The 18,955-nt window shown below is 49.3% G+C and overlaps 1 protein-coding gene across 5 annotated transcripts in view; it reads right to left on the bottom strand.

Annotated features, from left to right (window-relative positions):
- PI4KB (phosphatidylinositol 4-kinase beta) overlaps positions 1-14,271 on the bottom strand; it is a 41,319-nt gene extending 27,048 nt beyond the window's left edge. For 3 of the 5 annotated variants that reach the window (XM_084769556.1, XM_084769555.1, XM_084769557.1), the window contains exons 1-2: positions 12,159-12,180; positions 3,311-4,247 (exon numbers count right to left, since the gene is read on the bottom strand). In XM_084769556.1, the coding sequence (XP_084625682.1) occupies positions 3,311-4,219 (909 nt within the window). In that variant the 5' untranslated portion in view covers positions 4,220-4,247; positions 12,159-12,180. Of the gene's footprint in view, positions 1-3,310; positions 4,248-12,158; positions 12,268-14,114 lie in introns of those variants that run through there. The other 2 variants (XM_084769558.1, XM_084769559.1) reach the window with 2 other exon arrangements.
- Between the last annotated feature and the right edge of the window lie 4,684 nt (positions 14,272-18,955).

Below are 18,955 nucleotides of genomic sequence, written 5' to 3'. Positions count from 1 at the left end.
CATTATTCTTATCTAGTTAGCATTTCAAGCATCTGCTTAATTCAGTCCTATGGCTGAAGTTCTCGATAGAGGCACTGGGCAGAGGAGCAGGGTGTAGCCACATTTAGAAACACCGTTAAGGGCACAACTCTCTTTTTTTCTTTTTTCTTTTTCTTTTTTTTGGTGTGTGTGGGGGGACAGGGTTTCTCTGTGTAGCCCTGGCTGTCCTGGACTCACTTTGTAGACCAGGCTGGCCTCGAACTCACAGAGATCCGCCTGCCTCTGCTTCCCAAGTGCTGGGATTAAAGGCGTGCGCCACCACGCCGGGCCAACTCTTCTACTTTGGGTAGAAGTGGGAAGTAAAAAGCAGTGGGACAGCAGGGTCTGTCATAACCCACCTGTTCGGTTTCCACTCGCCAGCTAGTGGGGAAGACCAGGCAGACTGGCTCTAGCTGGCCCTCTCCCAGACAGGCCCCAGGGGACTCATTATCATCCATGGCTGTCAGGAGGGTGCCATGACCTGCTCTCCTCCTAGTCCCTAGGCCTGAGTCACTAGCACTGAGTCAGTGTCGGGGACTACAGCTGAAGCCAAGAGCTGAAATCACACCCTTGTCAGGCTGGGAGGGCTTCCAGTGTGACATGCAGCAGAGTTCTCTGTACAAAGGTTACAGTCCTGAAAAGACAAAGCTCATGTCTTTGGGGTGCCATTATGTAGGGGAGGGTGTGATTAGGGGTTGGTACCTAAATCACTCTCTGATTCCTGTGCCACCTTGCCAACTCTATGCCAAAATATTTGTCATTTGACTACAAATAGGAAGGGAAACTGAGGTGGTGAGGACTGCTTTAAAGGAGTGGGCTCGTGTGTGTCGGCTGCGAGAGACCAAAGCGAGAACCCTCTGTGGGGAACATAAAGGAATCCTCACAAGAAAATGGGGACTTCCGGTAAGGTCTGACAAAGAATTCTGTAAGGAGATTCGGAGGCAAAAAGTAGCCCGGGACTCTTCTCTCCCCTGATGCTCCATTTCGCTTCTCTGGAGTTCTTCCACAGTGGGAGGAGCATGGGGTTAACCAGAGCCCAAAAGGAAAGTGCGACCAGGAGCAGTGTCAGGGCCTTTGGAGCATCTTGCTTAAGCGCCTCATGTTGGAACTTTGGTGATACCCTGCATCAGCTCCTAGCCCAGGAACAGCATTTCATCCTACGTGCTCTGGGCATTGTGCAAGGATGACAATTAGCTGTTGACTCAGTGATGTTTCATACAACGGAGGAAGAAAAGGAAAACCAATTCCCTTGGTACTACGAGCACAGAGGCACTGATGGACGTAATCCTCAAAACGTCAACAGGACCAGCAGGAACCGCTGAGCTGAGGTCTCCGTGTCTGGAGACCTGGTGTACTTATGCTTATGTTCTCTGTTTCTCTTTCATGCTCTCACATTTCCCAAGGAGCCTCAGTGGATTCAAGGGTCTCACTGTTAGCATCAGACAACCCAGGAGGGCCTAGGGACATTCTGTCTTCTTCCTTTCCTGCATCTAGTAACCCAAGAGGAGCCAAGTGGGGAGACAGGCAGCTGGAGAACCCACCTAAGGACGTAAACACTCATAGGACACCTGCCGCTCAGAGTCATCCACAACGCTGCAGCAGAAGTTAGATGCTTAGGAGAGGGACCCCAGCACAGGGTAAGAGAAACCCTAAGGCCTCTGCTTTTCTGGTCCTAAGATGCAGACTAAAAAATAGATAGAGGGAAAGGTCAAGGCAGACGAGAGGCCCCAGTGAATCCCCGCCCAGGTGCGCGCACCCATCCGACCAGGGCTGATCTCAGAGGAGGCCGCGTTCAGGTAAGCGCAGGCCCTTTAGGCCTCAGCTCCACCAAACCTGGGGAACCCTTCCTGTTGCACCTTCCCTTCCTAGACCCTGCACTCCAGTGCCAAGCTACACAGAGACGGCACCGGCCACGCTGCGGTCCAGAACAGCTTGGGTTTTGCCTGTACATGGACGTGGAGGTGTGGGCTGTCACGTCCTGGGCTCTTCTTTCCCGTGACCTCTTACAGCTGGGCTCTGGGGAAGCGAATGCTGAGGACTAACCTAGGCAGCTCAGCTGAGTGACTGTGAGCCTGAGTTGTGCACTGGGCTCCTGAGTGACCTTAGTGAACGCATTTCGCTTCTCTAAGGCCTGTTCCTCACTGGTGAATAAGACCAGTTAGAGCTGCTGTGAGGAGCCCACAGACACCATCTGCTCACTGTCCAGCACGTCAGTGGTCAGTAAATGTTGGCACATTGGGCTTCAGTGTTGTTAAAATGTCATAATGAAATATATTTCCAGGGAGCGCAGGCTCTGAGTTTCCCTTGCCTACTGCTTTTCCTTCCTCTAACCACTGACTGCCCTCCACTGCATCCATAATGTGGGTGGTTGACACCACCCACCGCCAGATGCCAGGACCATGGGCATAATCATTCCAACAGTGCCAATTCTTTCTTTCCTTCCTTCTTTCCCAGGCTTGGCTGGCAGCCAGGGTGAGAGCCTGCCAACAGTGAAGCAGAGATGAAGACCAGAGCGCCACTGTCTGCCAGGGACACCAGGCCACTGAACTAGTTTACCCACTGGGTACCTTTCCCCACTGTCTGTCCTTATGTACTACGCTACTGCCTGCTCACTTCCTGCTCTGTACCGTACAGAGATGCCTGCTGCCGCCGCGCCTCCTTTTCAGTCACCCTCAGGTGACTAGGTTGAGGTTTACTTTGCCAAGGCTATCTCTCTCTTCCCTTTTGGGTTATCTCAGAGAAAGGCAGGCTGCAGTACATTCTGCTGAGGCCCCACTGGTAGAGAGTAACCCTTACCCTAGGTGAACAGAAAGTAGGACCTTTGGGCAGTGAGGGAAGGAGCCGTGAGCAGGGCCAGGAGGAGAAGCTGGTGCTCTTTCAGTGCCTCTCTCCCCCGCACACAGGAAGAGCACAGCCCCCTGCCCTTCCCTGCGGTGGCTGCCGTGGTCTCCACTAGGCCAGGTCTCAAGCAGGGTGCATTAGGCCTGTGTCACAGTTCCTAGTATGTGTTTAATGGGATGATAATGCAGTGTAGTGAAAGCAACCCTGGACAGGGTTAGGAGTATCGGCCTTGCCATTAGCTAGATGACCCAGGCAAGTCACTCTATCGCTCTAGCCCCTGCGTTTTTCCTATGTAAGAGGAGGCCTCTGGAACCCATGAATCCCAAGGCCTCTTTCCAGTCTCACGTTCCATGCATAGAGGGGGGAACGGAGATTAGAGTCAAGCCACGGAAGGCACCGTCTCCATGCGACCCTCAGATCCCTCGCCACTCGCCCCTCCCCCAAACCTTACCTCATCCTCATTCTCCACTTTAGGGTTGCTGGCTGTCCGTTTCAGGTTGCTGCTGAGACTTATGCTGGCTGTAGCGTCTGACTTTGAGCGCTGGTGAGTCCTTTTGGAGGGAGACAGCCCTGTGTCGGGGGCTGGGCTCAAAGATGGCAGCTCCCTCTTTCGGTGAGCTGGCTTCAGCTCATCTGAGAGGATTAGTTTCCTTAACTTGGTCCCTCGGGAGTGTCGCTGAGTGGAGATGTGCATGTCTGAGGAGTAAGCCCCGAGCAACAGGGCGCACTGCAGAGAGAAGTTTATGCTCTGGCGACAGCGGTGGACGATGTAGGGTTTAATGGCATCGCCCACGTCCTCATCCATGTGGATGTACATGTTAAGCAACTGGGGCAAATAGAAGTCCACATCCTCATTGCGAAAGCAGAAGAGTCGGTTGCCAATGTAGGCCTGCACCCCAGGCTCCTTGGAGTTATACAAGTATGAAATGGCCATAGAGATATCAAATAGTTTTGACTCAAACAGCCTCAGGAGCCAAGACTGTTTGGCTGAGTTGTTCTGTCGTCGTCTTCTTGCTCCTTTGGCTGCGCCAGAGGCCACAGTGGCGCCCATCTCATCTTCTTCCTCCCTAATCTGGGCAGGTGGATCATCTAGGCAACGGATTTCACTGTCCACACCATCCCCATTAACCAGCTCCAGCGGGGCGCCTTTGCTAGAGATGGCTACACCTCCATGCAGAAGTTTGACTTTCTCCAGCACCTCCTGGCAGGCCTTCTGGGCCACCTCAGGGTCAATCACTGCCAGCTCCCCCACCCCCTCCGTGATGGCACTTAGCAAGGAGCCCCCATTCTTCCCTGGCGGGCTAGCAGCAGGCTCACAAGGTGGCTTCAGGGTGGCAGGCTCCACCACCATGTCTCCCATGGCTACAGCCGAACTTCGAGCTTCCAAGCTGGAGGAGGGAGGGAGAAAAGAAGACACAGTGGTTAGTTAGTCAGGGTAGTCAGGTCTTCCCGCTACTGTCAAGTTTGCTGGAGCTCCTCCTCCTCCTCCTCCTCCTGTCCTCCTTCAACACCAGATGACGCCATCAACAGGAATCTGCCCGCACTTGTGATCACTGCACACACTCTTCCTTCCTTCTCTACTCACTCGGTCCAGCCTTGGTGCTTAGCATGTGCGCACAAATGCTGCTTTACATGTGATATGCTTAGCATGTGCGCACAAATGCTGTTTTACATGTGATATGCTGAGCGTGTGCGCACAAATGCTGTTTTACATGTGATATGCTGAGCGTGTATGCACAAATGCTGCTTTACATGTGATATGCTGAGCGTGTGCGCACAAATGCTGTTTTACATGTAATATGCTGAGCGTGTATGCACAAATGCTGCTTTACATGTGATATGCTTAGCATGTGCGCACAAATGCTGCTTTACATGTGATATGCTGAGCGTGTATGCACAAATGCTGCTTTACATGTGATATGCTTAGCATGTGCGCACAAATGCTGTTTTACATGTAATATGCTGAGCGTGTATGCACAAATGCTGCTTTACATATGATATGCTTTACAGTCTTACAGTTTTTTCAGTGTACTGGGAAGCAACTCAGATTTTACTCTCTTTTCTTTACATTTTTTTTCTTGTTCTTCCTGTGAGCCTGTGGTGATACTTTTCCTTTTCCTGTTTAAACTGTATTCTCCTTATTCATAACATAATTCACATATTACATCCTCTGCCTCGCTCTCTATTTAGTATGAAAGCTGCTGCTGTCTTCTGAGACAGACAGTCTTACAGGCTCATCGTAAACTTGTAGCACTCCTCCTGCCTCAGCCTTCCACGTCCTGGACTTTCAGGCACCAGCTGCCGCTCTAGGATCTGGTTACAGATACTTTCTCTTCCAGACTCAAGGCAGCAGGACCAGGAGCAGACACCACACAGGCTTCTCTTAGTGGAGTGCATGTTAAAGCAGCCTCACCAGCCTCGCAGCAGCTGCAGCACTTTTCTCATCTGGCTTCCTAACCCTTGCTCTGTGTTTATAAGTTGTACAAACTCAACCATACCACGTATTTTCTGTTTCAGTTTCCTCAATTGCAAATTGAGGGGAAAAATACTTCACATTGCTGCTATACAGAAGACAAACTTATGTGGATGAAAGGACGTGACACAGCTCCTGGCGTGCGGCAGGACTCACGAATGCTAGCTGGATCCTAACCCCATACGAGGTTAATAAACGGCATGTGCACATATACCATTCCTATGTAAGGGACATGAATATCGCGTTAGTCATTGTGACTATTACCTGACCACTTTCCCCACTGTCATATACACACTCCAGGAATGGGAAGGGCCCTAAGAAGATGCACCAGCATGGTTTGGAGCATAAGCAACTATTTATGGAGTTACAGATGGGAAGTAGCCTAGACAGAACTTATTAGAGCAGCTGACATGGGGTGCGGGGCTGGGAGGTAAAAGTAGTTTAGGGGGTTAATATCTGCCCAGCCCAGGTAAAATAAAGCTTATGTAAAATACAACAGGTGTTTTTTGGTGTTTTTTTTTTTAATTTTATAGTGGGTTAAATAAAATGGCTGTAATAATTATAGGCTTCTAATAATAAACATTATTAGCCATATTTATATTTTCAACAACAAGAAGACAAAAAGAAATCAGGACCCATGGGTCTATAACTTCTAAAAAAAACTGGGACATACAGGAATTGAAACTAGGAACTCTCTGGATGGACTTGTAGAAGCAGTCAGATAATGTTGCAGATAAAAGTTACTGCCAGGCCGGGCGTGGTGGCGCACGCCTTTAAATCCCAGCACTCGGGAGGCAGAGGCAGGCAGATCGCTGTGAGTTCGAGGCCAGCCTGGTCTACAAAGTGAGTCCAGGACAGCCAAGGCTACACAGAGAAACCCTGTCTTGAAAAACCAAACCAAACCAAAACACCATTGCCTCCAAGAGCAGCTTCCAGAGTGTCACCAAACCAGATTAGAAGAATCCACAGTAAGCCGAGGGCTGGGAGAACAGATGTATTTTGTTAGGGGGTCCTGGCTTCAGATCCGGGCATGGCCATCAGAGGACTTAGAGGCCTTGTCCCAAACCGGCGGGGAGGACAGCCAGTGCACATGCTAGAAGAAGGGGAGGCTTTGCACAAGCGGACAGGAAGTGACCTCCAAGTGCTATCAGCGCGCCCGTGCTCTAGTGGGGCTGGGCTATCTATACTTTGGGTGGATAGAAAAGGGTGTTCGGGGCTGGGGAGATGGCTCAGAGGTTAAGAGACTGGCTGCTCTTCCAGAGGTCCTGAGTTCAATTCCCAGCAGCCACATGGTGGCTCACAACCATCTATAATGTGATATGATGTGCACTGTATATACAATAAACAAACAAACCTTTTTAAAAAAAAAAAAAAAAAGAAAGAAAGAAAGAAAGAAAAGAAAAGGGTGTTCGGTATCTTTTTGTGATCATTCTGAGGAACTTTTATTCACTTTTTCCCCAGACAGGGGTCTCGTGCATTTCCAGGCGGCCAAGTGCTGGGGTAGAGGCATGGACACTGTGCCAGGGTATGCAGTGACAGGGACTGAATCCAGGGCTTCATGAGTGTTAGGCATGCACTCTGCCACCTACGCCATCTTCCTCCTCCCATCGCGCTCACTCGTCCAATGTCACACAGTCCAGTTTACTGCCCCCCAGCAGTGACTACCAAAGCTTTGCAGAGAGAGAGAGAGAGAGAGATGAGAAACTCTTCTACTCTCAGATACCAACAAAAATAGACACTTTAGTTCATCTTTCTCCCAACTCTATCAAGCATGAAATGTGTCTCTGCACTTCCTGATGAAGTCTGGGCTTGACAGCAGTATGTAAGAAGGCCGTGTTCCCTCACTCTGCTCTGCCAGGGTTGGCAGTGCCTCTGAGCAGGGGAACCAGCATGGCTGCCTAGATGTCCGCCTGTAAGCGCAGCTGTGGATCGCACAGGAATAATAAAGAAGCTGGAATCTCTCCTGCCACACCTCTGTAGCCGTCTCATGGTCTCTCTGATTCAACCAATACGTCTACCTTCTGGGTTTTCTAGCCTAAACCAATCCTGTTCAGCTAACTCTTCCCCAGGATCTATATGCCTGGCTCATCCTTTCTTTTTTCTTTTTCTATTCCAGAGACTTGTAAACCACAGAGCTCCTGAAAGTCTGTCTCAGGGTCTGGTATGGATGGTAGAACTGTAATCCCTGGGAGGCAGAGGCAGGAGGATCGACAACACACAGTCATCCTCAGTTGCATACAAAGTTCAAGGCCCAGACGACCACCACAACAACAAAGCAAAAGTCTGACAGGGGCCCTGAGAGTGCAGCGTTAGAAGCAGGCAGCAAAGACAACCATGCCCAACCTTCCAAGGGAAATGAAGTTCAGTCATTCTCACACACAACAGTGTCTTAGACTTCACCAGGAAATGCGTGTTCCTGTCCCAACTAATTGGAATTGTTTTTATTATTGGGATCAGGAAGGCAGGTAAGCCAGCATCACCCTCTACCCTGTAGGGAAAGAGGACAATCTCTGGGCTCAGCAAGGAGCCCCACATCAGGTGCTCATGGGCTTCCATAGCGAAGACTCTCGCAGCAGCCCAGGAAGCCCAAGGGCGTCAACTCATGAGACAAAGCTGAGCCCAGGCAGAGGCTCAGTGGGAAGGAGCACTTGCCACGTCAGCGTAGGGGCTCAAGTTCTATCTGAGCCTCAGGCCGAAGGAGAGAACCAATCAAGTCATGGGCAGTTGTCTCACCATCACATGCATGTGCACACATAAACATGTACGGACAGCCGGGCAGTGGTGGCGCACGCCTTTAATCCCAGCACTCGGGAGGCAGAAGCAGGCGGATCGCTGTGAGTTCGAGGCCAGCCTGGTCTACAAAGTGAGTCCAGGACAGCTAAGGCTACACAGAGAAACCCTGTCTCGAAAAACCAAAAAAAAAAAAAACATGTACGGACAGAGACATCTAAGAAATAGAAAAAATTTAATTCAAATACGGTGTTGAACATTATCTGCCCCCCCTCTCTCCAGGGTTTCTCCATGTAGCCTTGGCTGTCCTGCACTCGCTTTATAGACCGGGCTCACCTTGAACTCAGAGATCCATCTGCCTCGGCCTCCCAAGTACTGGGATTAAAGGCGTGCGCCACCACATCCAGCTCAAAACATTAATTTCTTCATCTTTAAATGCAATGAAGGGTTAGAAAGACAGCTCAGAGGTTAGGAGCACTGTCTGCTCTTCCAGAGGTCCTGAGTTCAATTCCCAGCAACCACATAGTGGCTCACAGCCATCTATAATGAGATCTGGTGCCCTCTTCTGGCCTGCAGGCAGAATGCTATATACATAATAAATAAATAAATACTAAAATAAACAAACAAACAAATGGAATGAAACTAAACCTTGGAACAGTAACTATTCTGAAGAAAGTAAGAGGATTAAAATAAAAAAACAAGGCCGGGAGTGGTGGCGCACGCCTTTAATCCCAGCACTGGGCAGACAGAGGCAGGCAGATGGCTGTGAGTTCGAGGCCAGCCTGGTCTACAAAGCCAGTCCAGGACAGCCAAGGCTACATAGAGAAACCCTGTCTCAAAAGCCCCGCCCCCCCCCCCAAAAAAAAGGAAAAGAAAAAGAAAGAGGAGGAGGGGAAATGAGCCTTGCATTTACTCCTCCTCCTCCTGAAGCTGCAGCACCCACACAGCACAGGTGCTGCACCCCACTGTGTCTGCTTCAGACAGACTGGAGGGGAAAAGAAGAGGCCTCCTGTGCAAGCCTAGAAGCCTAGAAGCCTGGGGAAGGATCAGAACCTGACAACTGTGCCCCATAGAACTGGGGAAGTAGGCATGTTAGGTAACCCTACGCCAACTTCATGGACCCACAGCACCGCAGAAGAAACCCGCGTGCGTGTCTCTGAGGGACTCTCAGGCTGACTGACACGGGAAGACCAAAGGACAGGTGCTGGACCACTGCACGGCCTAGGGCCCCAGAGTGAACAAAAGGGGACAGTAAGTTCAGCACAAACAGTCCTGGTTCTCTCTGTCCTTGCTGCCTAACACCCCAACACTACCCTCAAACTGTGAGCGAAGTCAACTCTCCTCAGGTGGCTTCTGTCAGGTAGTCTGTGACAGCAACGAGGCAACAACTAATGTAGTAGAGGGGTCTGAGTACCAGGGCTGACCCAGGCCACGGTGGCACTGAGAGCTTCTGAACAGACAGCAGGAGGCCACTGTGCGTGCTATGGGCTGAACAGTTACGCCCACAGAGGGCTCGGGAGGGAACACTACCTTTTAACCAGGCTCTCTGCAACAGAGCACCTCAAAAATTCTGTGTAAACAACTTTCATGAAAAATTTGCACAGAATTTGAATTTAAAAACGCCTCCATGAGGGCCGAGCGGTGGTGGCGCACGCCTTTAATGCCAGCACTCGGGAGGCAGAGACAGGCGGATCTCTGTGAATTTAAGGCCAGCCTGGTCTACAAAGAGAGTCCAGGACAGCCAGGGCTACACAGAGAAACCCTGTCTCAAAAAACTTAAAAAAAAAAAAAAAAAAAAAAGTCTCCATGAAAAGACTTACTGACCTGGCCTTTCAGGAGAAATGTTACGAGTCCCAAACTTACCCAACCATTGCTGCTTCTTCAAATCTCTTTCCAAGCATGGTAAATATGAATCCTGGTGTTTTAACATGCTCCTGCATTCACAGAATGACTTTTAAGAGATCAGCTGATCTACTGACAGCGGCAGGCCAGCTCAAGTTCCCTTCCTTTTAAGGATCCTTTGAGATGGGTCACAAGAAGTAGAAAGAAGGTAAAGGAGCCAATATCTCTCTCACTGTCTGAGGTGGGTAGTAAAGGAAAAGCCGTCAGAAGTTCATGGGGAAGAGGGCCAAGGGTCGAGGGCAGTAGTGGAGGATTTACCTAACATGAGCATGTCTCTGGGTTCAATCTCCAGCAAACCCCGCCCCAGTTAACGTAGCTACAGCTACGTGTCAGGCTGAAGAAACAAAAATAACGTCATAATTACCTAGACAATCCTCTATCATCAGACCCTCTCCTGCACAAAGGGCCAAAAAACCAGTCACGAGCATTTAAGTGAAACTACAGTAATAAGCTTTAGATAGAACTTTGTACTGCAATAGTTAAAGCGGTCAGCCCCGACCTGCGGGAGTACGCATACGGACGAACAGAAAGGACTGTTAGGTTGACCATAAATCCCCACAACACTATTGAATGTTACCAAATGCATACACTCCTTTAGCAGTAATTTTAAAAAACAGGCTGCTCTTCAAAAGGAACTCTGTCATCCTAGACCGCTTGTTCTGATGTTAAGAAGTTCCTTGCTAGCTGGGCGAGGAGGTAGTGCACGTCTGTAATCCCAGCACTCAGGAGGAAGAGGCAGGCAGATCTCTGTGAGTTCGAGGCCAGCCTGGTTTACCGAGGGAGTCCAGGACAGCCAGGGCTACACAAAGAGACTCTGTCTTGAAAAACCAAAAAAAAAAAAAGAAGAAGAAGAAGAAGTTCCAGGCTGGAGAGATGGCTCAGCAATTAAGAGCACTGGCTGCTCTTCTAGAGGATGCGGGTTCAGTTCCCAGCACCCACATGGAAGCTCATAACTGTACCTCCTGTTCCAGAGGATCTGACACCCTCACACAGACATGTACGCAGTCAAAACACCAATGTACATAACATAACAAATATATATATTTTTTTAAAGTTCCTTGCTGGGGCTGGAGACATGGTTCAACAGCTATGTACGTGGCAGCTCACAACCATCTTTAACCCCAGTTCCAGGGAACAGACATGCTTTTCTGGCCTCTGGAGACAACAGTCACATATGTGGTACATGCACTTACAGGCAAGCAAAAAAGCCATACACATAAAATGAAAATCTTCTTAAAAAATAAATTCCTTTCTACGTCTTAAGGCTTATCAGAAAGCTTTAAGAACTCATCTTTCCCCTTTCTCCTTACTGGTAGAGAACGATTTCTCCATCTTTCCCTGTAGAAACTCTGGACTGAGCAGTCCAGCAAGCTCAAGCCCCACCAGGAAATAAGTATGCTTGCCTATGGTCTCAAAGGATGGTGGCATCAGGGAAGAGGGCATTCTCAACTAGTGCAGCAAGGAAACGGGGAAGGGCAGTGGTCTCACAGTAGTTAGGTCAATATTGATCAAGCTGAGAACTCTGTGCAAGGCCATGAAGCAAGTATAAGCAGGTTCCAGCCAGACAGCCCAAGCCTGCTCCAGGAGCCACTGCTGAGACTGACAGCGGGCAAAGGCAGCGACCTGCACTGCTCACCTTTCTCTAACCAGTCCTCCTTGGTCAAGTCGCAAATGTGCTTAGACTAGGTTCTCTTTCTGTCTCTCTGTCTCTCGTTTTTTGAGACAGGGTTTCTCTGTGTAGCCCTGGCTACCTTGGATCTCCCTTTGTAGACGAGGCTGGCCTCAAACTCACAGAGCTCCACCTGCCTCTGCTTCCTGAGTGCTGGGATTAAAAGTGTGCGCCACCACCGCCAGGCCGACTAGGCCCTCTCTTGTCCCATGCCAATTATTGAAAAGATCCTCCTGGATCTCTTCCCCAAACCAAAGCAGCTCAGTTTGCTATATTAGAGAGTGTCCAGCAAACATGTCCTCCTGCAGTGCGGAACCAGATGAGAGGCAAGGGAACGACGCAAGGGTAGGGTTTTTGGTTGAGGGTGATTCTAAGGAGGCAAATGTTCTCCCGTAAATGGGGATCACTAGGAGACTGCACTCTGAGTAACTTCAGGGTACGGAGAAGTGGGCCAAGACGGTGTAACTATTTTCAAACCTGAACAGGCCTAGAGTTGGAAAATGAATGGAGTGCCTTCTTCACTACCTCAGGCCGAGGGAGATGCTGTGAAGTCCCAGCTCGGCTCTTCTATAGACACACTCTTCTGACCACAGACTCAGGCACAGACAGAAAAGCACAGGCGGCACGGCACTTAACGTGGTGGAAGAGAAAAAAAGCAAAGTGAAAGGCAGTCTTTACACTCACGGCCAGAGACCAGAGAACTAAAAATATCAAAACAAAGGGAAATTCTCAGATGACAAAACTACTAACAATAAATACCTGTTGCCTGAGAACCTGCAGTGTTTTATGAATTTTAAAAAAAAGTATAACTCTCCCCCCGACAAGACACCCCACTAGTAGCCTACTGCACTGGTGCTTACAGAATGGGCCATTTTTCTCAGAAGACCACCCCAGAGTTCCAGTGAGGAGGCTCCATGCTGAACCAAGGGTCTTGGCGTTATGCTTCTTTTTCCGGCCACCCACCCAGCTTCACCACAGGTCCAGCTGCTCATGAAACTAACCAACCCCAGGCCACTAAGCAGGAGGAGGAGATACTATCCTGTGACCTAACAAAGTCCCCAAACAAATCATCTACAGCCAGATTTCTCACATTCAGTTGCCATGCAGACCCCCTCATCTCTCCTAAGTAGCCAACTAAACAGAGATGCTCCATCCTTCAGAAACACGTATGTGTTCCCCCCGCCCCAAAAAAAAGCTCAAGGCAGGCAGAGGCTCCCCCTCCTCCCAACACATTTCTTTCTGAGTTCAAGGTTTAGGTAAATAGAAATGATGAGACAAAGATGGCAAAACCCAGGAAAGAGAGGTGTCAAAAGTTGGAAATCAGCTGGGCAGTGGTGGCACATGCCTTTAATCCCATTAATCCCAGCACTCGGGAGGCAGAGGCAGGTAGATCGCTGTTGAATTCGAGGCCAGCCTGGTCTACAAAGCGAGCCTAGGACAGCCAAGGCTACACAGAGAACCCCTGTCTCAAAAAACCAAAAACAACCCCCCCCCAAAAAAAAAAAGTTGGAAATCAGTCGGGTGTGGTGGTGCGCGCCTTTAATCCCAGCACTCAGGCGGAAGCAGGCAGATGTCTAAATTCGAGGCCAGCCTGGTCTACAGTGTGAGCTCCAGGGCAGCTAAGGCTACACAGAGAAACTCCCTGTCTCGAAAAACCATGCCAAAACAAAACAAAACAAAACAAAAAACCAACCCAAAAGTTGGAAATCAATAATCCGTAGGGGTGTTCGCGTCCGATCTTTTCTCCTATAGGAGGCCCTCTGGAGCACCGGAGATTGAGAAAGGGGAAAGGAAAGCCAAAGACAGCGCCAGGTATCATCAGGCATCTCAGAGAGGGGCTGAGGACCAAGGTTAAGTGGATGGTATCCTGGGTGTGATGACAACAGTCTGAGATCCTTTCAGGAGCAGGGGACAGGCAATTCTTGGAAGCCAGCAGCCGAGGGAGCGGGTGGCGGTAATGGACTCCACGTAGAAGAGAGGGTTACAACCTTTAGCTGAGGGAAGTGAGAACTCGGTGCTGAGGCTGCACAGGCTCGGAGGAGTGGGGAACATAGGAAAAGGGATAAAGGCGGAGTTCATGGAAGAGGCTTGGAAGCAGAAAACAAACGGCACGGAAGGGCAGCCCAGGACGGACACCGCAGAGAAGGGGTCTCGTGTGGGAAAGGCTCACGACTTAGTTAAGGGACGGAGGCAGCAAGGGGTGAAGGAGTATGTGTGCGGGGGGCGGGGGTGGGTGGAATCCACGGGGCACAGGGAGGGGCTAAACAGAAGAGGAAGCCAGAAAGCAGGGACGACGAGCCGGGGGGCCCGAGGGGAAGGGGCGAAGGGGACCCCAGGGTGCAGCTGCCACCAGGAGAGGGCAGTTTTGTAGTCGAACCCAGGTCGCGGTAAGCTGTGCGAGACAGGATGGCAGAAGGACCCCCTACCCCCCCCCACCCCAACACACAGGCAAAGGTGACTCATGGGGGAGGAGCCGCTTACCTCCGGGGGACCCTCGCGGAGGGGGTGCAGGCGGTCGGGGTCGGGCTGCCGACACCGCCGCCTCAGCAGCAGCGGCCGCTCCCGGGTTCCATTGGCCGCCTGCGCTTCCCTGACAGCGGCCGCGGCGGCTGCACCAGGCCCCGGCTGCGGGGCTGCCCGCGGCGCCGCCTGAAGGGGCCTTCGGGCTGCCTCAAGTTGGACCAGGAACCCCCCGCGCCCCCGCCCCGCAAGCAGGACCCCAAAATAACAATTCCTCGGCGGGTTTTCGATGCACGAATCTCCCGGGCCCGAGACTTTCTCCCCGGAGTTTGCTTTCCTGCTTCCCGGAGTGTGCAGGACACTGCCGAGGCCCTTAGTAATCCGAGTCGGGTGAGCTGCCCGAGTCACGCCTGTTCAGAAATAAAAAGGGGGCGGGGGAAGAGCTTTTGGAAGCTAGGGAAGGGGCGGGGGTGGGGGGGTGGGAAGCAGGGAGGAGCTTAGCCGTGGAAGGAGGGCTCCGCGTTTGAGGGCGGACCCAAGAGGCAGGCTTTTCTAAGGAAGCCGAGAGGGAAGTACCGTAGGCTGGATCAGTGGCGGCGGCATGTGGATGGACTGGTATTTGATGTACTTCCACAAGTAGATCAACATGCAAATTATATGCAAACGAGTAATTTGCATAAACCACTGAGTTCTGAAATTGGCATCCGTAGCTTTTTCTCCCTCTCCTATCCTACAGGATTCCCTTCGTAAGTCAGCCGGTGGAACCCGTGCTGGAGGGCCAGAAAACATGAGAAGGAAGGGAGGAAGAGAGGACAGTCACCCTCACTTTCCTTTTCCTACTCATCTTTAAGGATGATGCCAAGAGTAGGCCCCTGTAGCTTCAGGAATGACGCAGTCCAACCGCCTCAGTCTTTCACCGTTAGCAGCAGCACTCTGGGCCAAGGTTCTGCCTCCGAGGTCACCGCAACTTGGTGCTTTTGGCCTCCAGCGTCCAGTCGCCTAGACCTTAAACAGGCTGGGCAAATCAGGCCAGGAGAGGGTGAGTGGGGTGACAAACGCTTTTGGAAGATGGATTCCTTTTTACAAACCAAGCAAACACTAGACTAAACAGTCATAAGCAGCCCTCATAGAGAGGCGTCTACTGTTGACTTTGTATTATTTATTTGTTCGTTAATTTAAAAAAACCATTTCTATTTTATGTACATTGGTGTTTTGCGTCTGAGGGAAGGCATCATCAGATCATGGAGTTACAGACAGGTGTGAGCTGCCATGTGGGTGCTGGGATTTGAACCTGGGGAATCTGGAAGAGCTGTCAGCGCTCTTAACTGCTAAGCCACCTCTCCAGCCCAGGCTAATACCATGGAAAGCCCCCTCCTTCATCAGAACCACCCCCCAATGCTTTTCCTGGGACTTTCCTTAGTATCTTGGGCCCCTTGTAGGGGTGGGACCTTAACACTGTGCTGGGAGCTGGTTGAACCTAGCTCTTGGACGCCATCTCCATTGATGTAATTATAACATTTTCCAAGGTTTGGGGGAAGATCAAGAAAGGACAGGTTCCCACTACAGCACCACCTGTCTGTCACTGGGACGTTACTACAAGGGACGAATGAAGAAAGTCCCTACTTCAGTATTTAACCAAGAGGTAGAGCTGTGGCTTACGGGGTGCTGAAGAGATGGTTCGGTGGTTTAGCACTTGTCACTCTTGCAAGGGGACCCAGGTTCAATTCTCAGCACCCACATGATGGCTCACAACCATCACTTCCAGGTGGTCCAGTGCCGTCTTCTGTCCTCTGTGGGCACCAGATATATACACACACAGAAGCAAAACACTCATACTAATAAAATCAATGTCTTTGTTTTTTTAGAGCTAGAGGTTGGAATGCCTGTATAAAACCTGCAGTGGGCACAAAAGTAGTACAAACGGAGTTCTTATTTGTTGGGAGATTAAGGCCAGACCTTGTTATATTGACACAGAGGCTGCATAGTATATGGTGAGTGAATGGAAGGCTTCTTATGAATGTCCTGGCTGGCCTGGATGCACTCCGTAGACCAGGCTGGCCTGGACTCGCTCCGTAGACCAGACTTGAACCAACAGCAGTCCACCTGTCTCTGCCTCCCTGAGTGCCGAGATTAAAGGCGTGCACTACCATGCCTGGCTCCTTGCCTTTAGTTTTTAAGTCTTAGTCCTACTTTGTTTTGTTTTGAAAAGCCAAGAACCAAAAAAAGTCCCAGGATTTTGGCTGGTCATGCTGGCCTCTCAGCAGAGGTAGGCAGATCTTTGTGCGTTCAAGGCCAGCCTGGTCTACATAGTGAGTTCCAGGACAGGCAGAGTTAACATAAAGACACCCTGCTCAAACAAAACAGCATCTCGCTATGTGACCTAGCCTGGCCTCAAACCTGAGGTCCTCCTACCTCAGCCTCCTCAGTGCCGGAATTACAGGAAGATCGCTTGCCTTCTCCACAGTCTCCTTAAGTGTCAAATCATAAAACCGTTGAAAGCATACTAAGCTATTTATAATTCTAATTTTCAAATAATAAAACCATGAGAAGTACACTCAACACTGAAGCATATCTATACTACTCTCTAAATTCCTCACTGCTGAACGTTTTTGTGTGTTCATGAGTGTGTGTGTCTGTGTGCCGCTGCATGTGTTTATGGTGCAGGCACACATGCACTTGTGGAGATCAGAGGACAGTTTTTGGTAGTGTTCTCTCGGGTACCATTTATTTTGGTATTTATTTATTTATTTTTGAGACAATAGTCTCACTGACGTGGAGCTCACTAAATAGGCTGTGCTGCGGGCCAGCAACCACCAGGGTCCTCTTGTCTTTGCTTGTCCTGGCTTTTTTGGTTGTGAGCCTAGCCTTTAATGGCTGAGCCATCACTCTAGCCCAGCACCTGGCTTTTTAAATGTGCATTCTGGAGCTGGAGAGATGGCTGAGTGGTTTAGAGCACTCAATGCTCTTATAAAGGACCCATCGTGGCACACAAGCGTCTATGACTCTAGTGCCAGGGGAACTGATGCCCTCTGTTGGCCCCCTTAGGTACTGCACATACATGGTGCATATAATACATGCAGGCAAAAAGCTGACACATTTTTAAAAATCTTTTTCTTTTTGGTTTTTTCGAGACAGGGTCTCTCTGTGTAGCCTTGGCTGTCCTGGACTCACTTTGTAGACCAGGCTGGCCTCGAACTCACTGCAGATCCACCTGCATCTGCCTCCCAAGTGCTTAAAGGTGTGTACCACTGTGCCCAGCTTTAAAATCTTTTTTAAGGGCTGGAGAAATGGCTCAGTGGTTAACAACACTGACTGCTCTTTCAGAAGTCATGAGTTCAATTCTCAGCAACCACATGGTGGCTCACAACCATCTATAATGAGATCCGGTGCCCTCTTCTGGAGTTCAGGTGTACATGCAGGCAGAATACCGAATACATAATAAATAAATAAATCTTAAAAAAAAATAAATAAATAAATCTTTTTAAAAAAATCTTTTTAAAGAAAGCCAATGCAAGCCAGGTGTGGTGGCACATGCCTGTAATCCCACTAGTCAAGGAGGCAGAGACAGAGGGCTCTCTGTGAGTTTGAGGAGAACTTAGTCTATAAAGCAAGTCCAGGACAGCCAAGGCTACACAAAGAAACCCTGTCTCCAAAAACCAAAAACTGAAAACCAAAACCAAAACAAAACCAAACCCCCCCAAAAAACAGATCGCCGTGAGTTCAAGGCCAGTCTGGTCTACAAAACGAGTCCAGGACAGTCAAGGCTACACATAGAAACCCTGTCTTAAAAAGAAAAGAAATGACTGAGGCATCTAAGTTTTATTCTTTCTCAAGTCTCTGAGGGGGATTGGAGATCAGATAGTTTAGTTTTACCATCAAGTTTAGTTCGTTAGGGGATAAGATCGTTTTAGATCAAGATAAAGGATTTAAGTTAATAGAGATGAGATATGATAGATACTGAATTTCATTCAGAAATTTAGACCCAACAAGATAGAAACGATGTTTACTTCAAGTCTGACAAATGCAAATAGCCAAATGTTATGAATGTAACATTTATATAACTCATAATTGTCACATGGTTCTCTCTGCCCTATGTAGTTTGTTTTATTCATGTGTAATAAAATAAATGTATATGTTAAAAAGTAAATAAAAAATAAAAAAAGCCAATGCACTTTATACTTTGATCACTGAAAAACATATGCGCATATCTAATCTAAAATTAGAGTTACAAAACTAATACCTAAATTTGTGTGCAATGCTCTCATAGTTTGGGGCTTATTTTATTTTCCTTTTATAAACAATGTTTTGCATTCTGCTTAACTGATTTCACAATCTAGAAATGGGTTGAAGTATAAACTTTGAAAAAACTAGACTGAGCCAGGCATGGTGGTACACACCTTTGATCCCAGCACTCAGGAGGCAGAGGCAGGTGGATCGCTGTGATCAAGACCAGCCTGGTCTACAAAGCCAGTCCAAGATAGCCAAGGCTACACAGAGAAACCCTATCTTGAAAACAAAAAAATAAATAAAAAGAAAAAACTAGACTAAATAAATATTCAAAATCATATGGTGGAGCTAGAGAGGTGACTAAGCAGTTAAGAGCACCGGCTGCTCTTCCAAAGGACCTGGGTTCAATTCCCAGCCCCACATGTCAATTCACATGTTCCAAAGGATTCCATGCCTTCTGGCCCCTGCAGGCAACAGGCACTCGCACTGTTCACGGCCACACAGACAAGCACTGCATGCATATACACAAAATGATAATAAAAACATCATATGGCAAGGAGAAAAGGCTCCCGTGGTTCAGAGTACTTGCTGTTCCTGTAGAGAACCAAAGTTCAGTTCCTAGATCTGACTTCAGG

Source organism: Acomys minous (genome assembly GCF_964271855.1).
Source record: "Acomys minous genome assembly, chromosome: 19".
Classification (NCBI taxonomy): domain Eukaryota; kingdom Metazoa; phylum Chordata; class Mammalia; order Rodentia; family Muridae; genus Acomys; species Acomys minous.
This window is presented reverse-complemented; position numbering and strand designations above follow the sequence as displayed.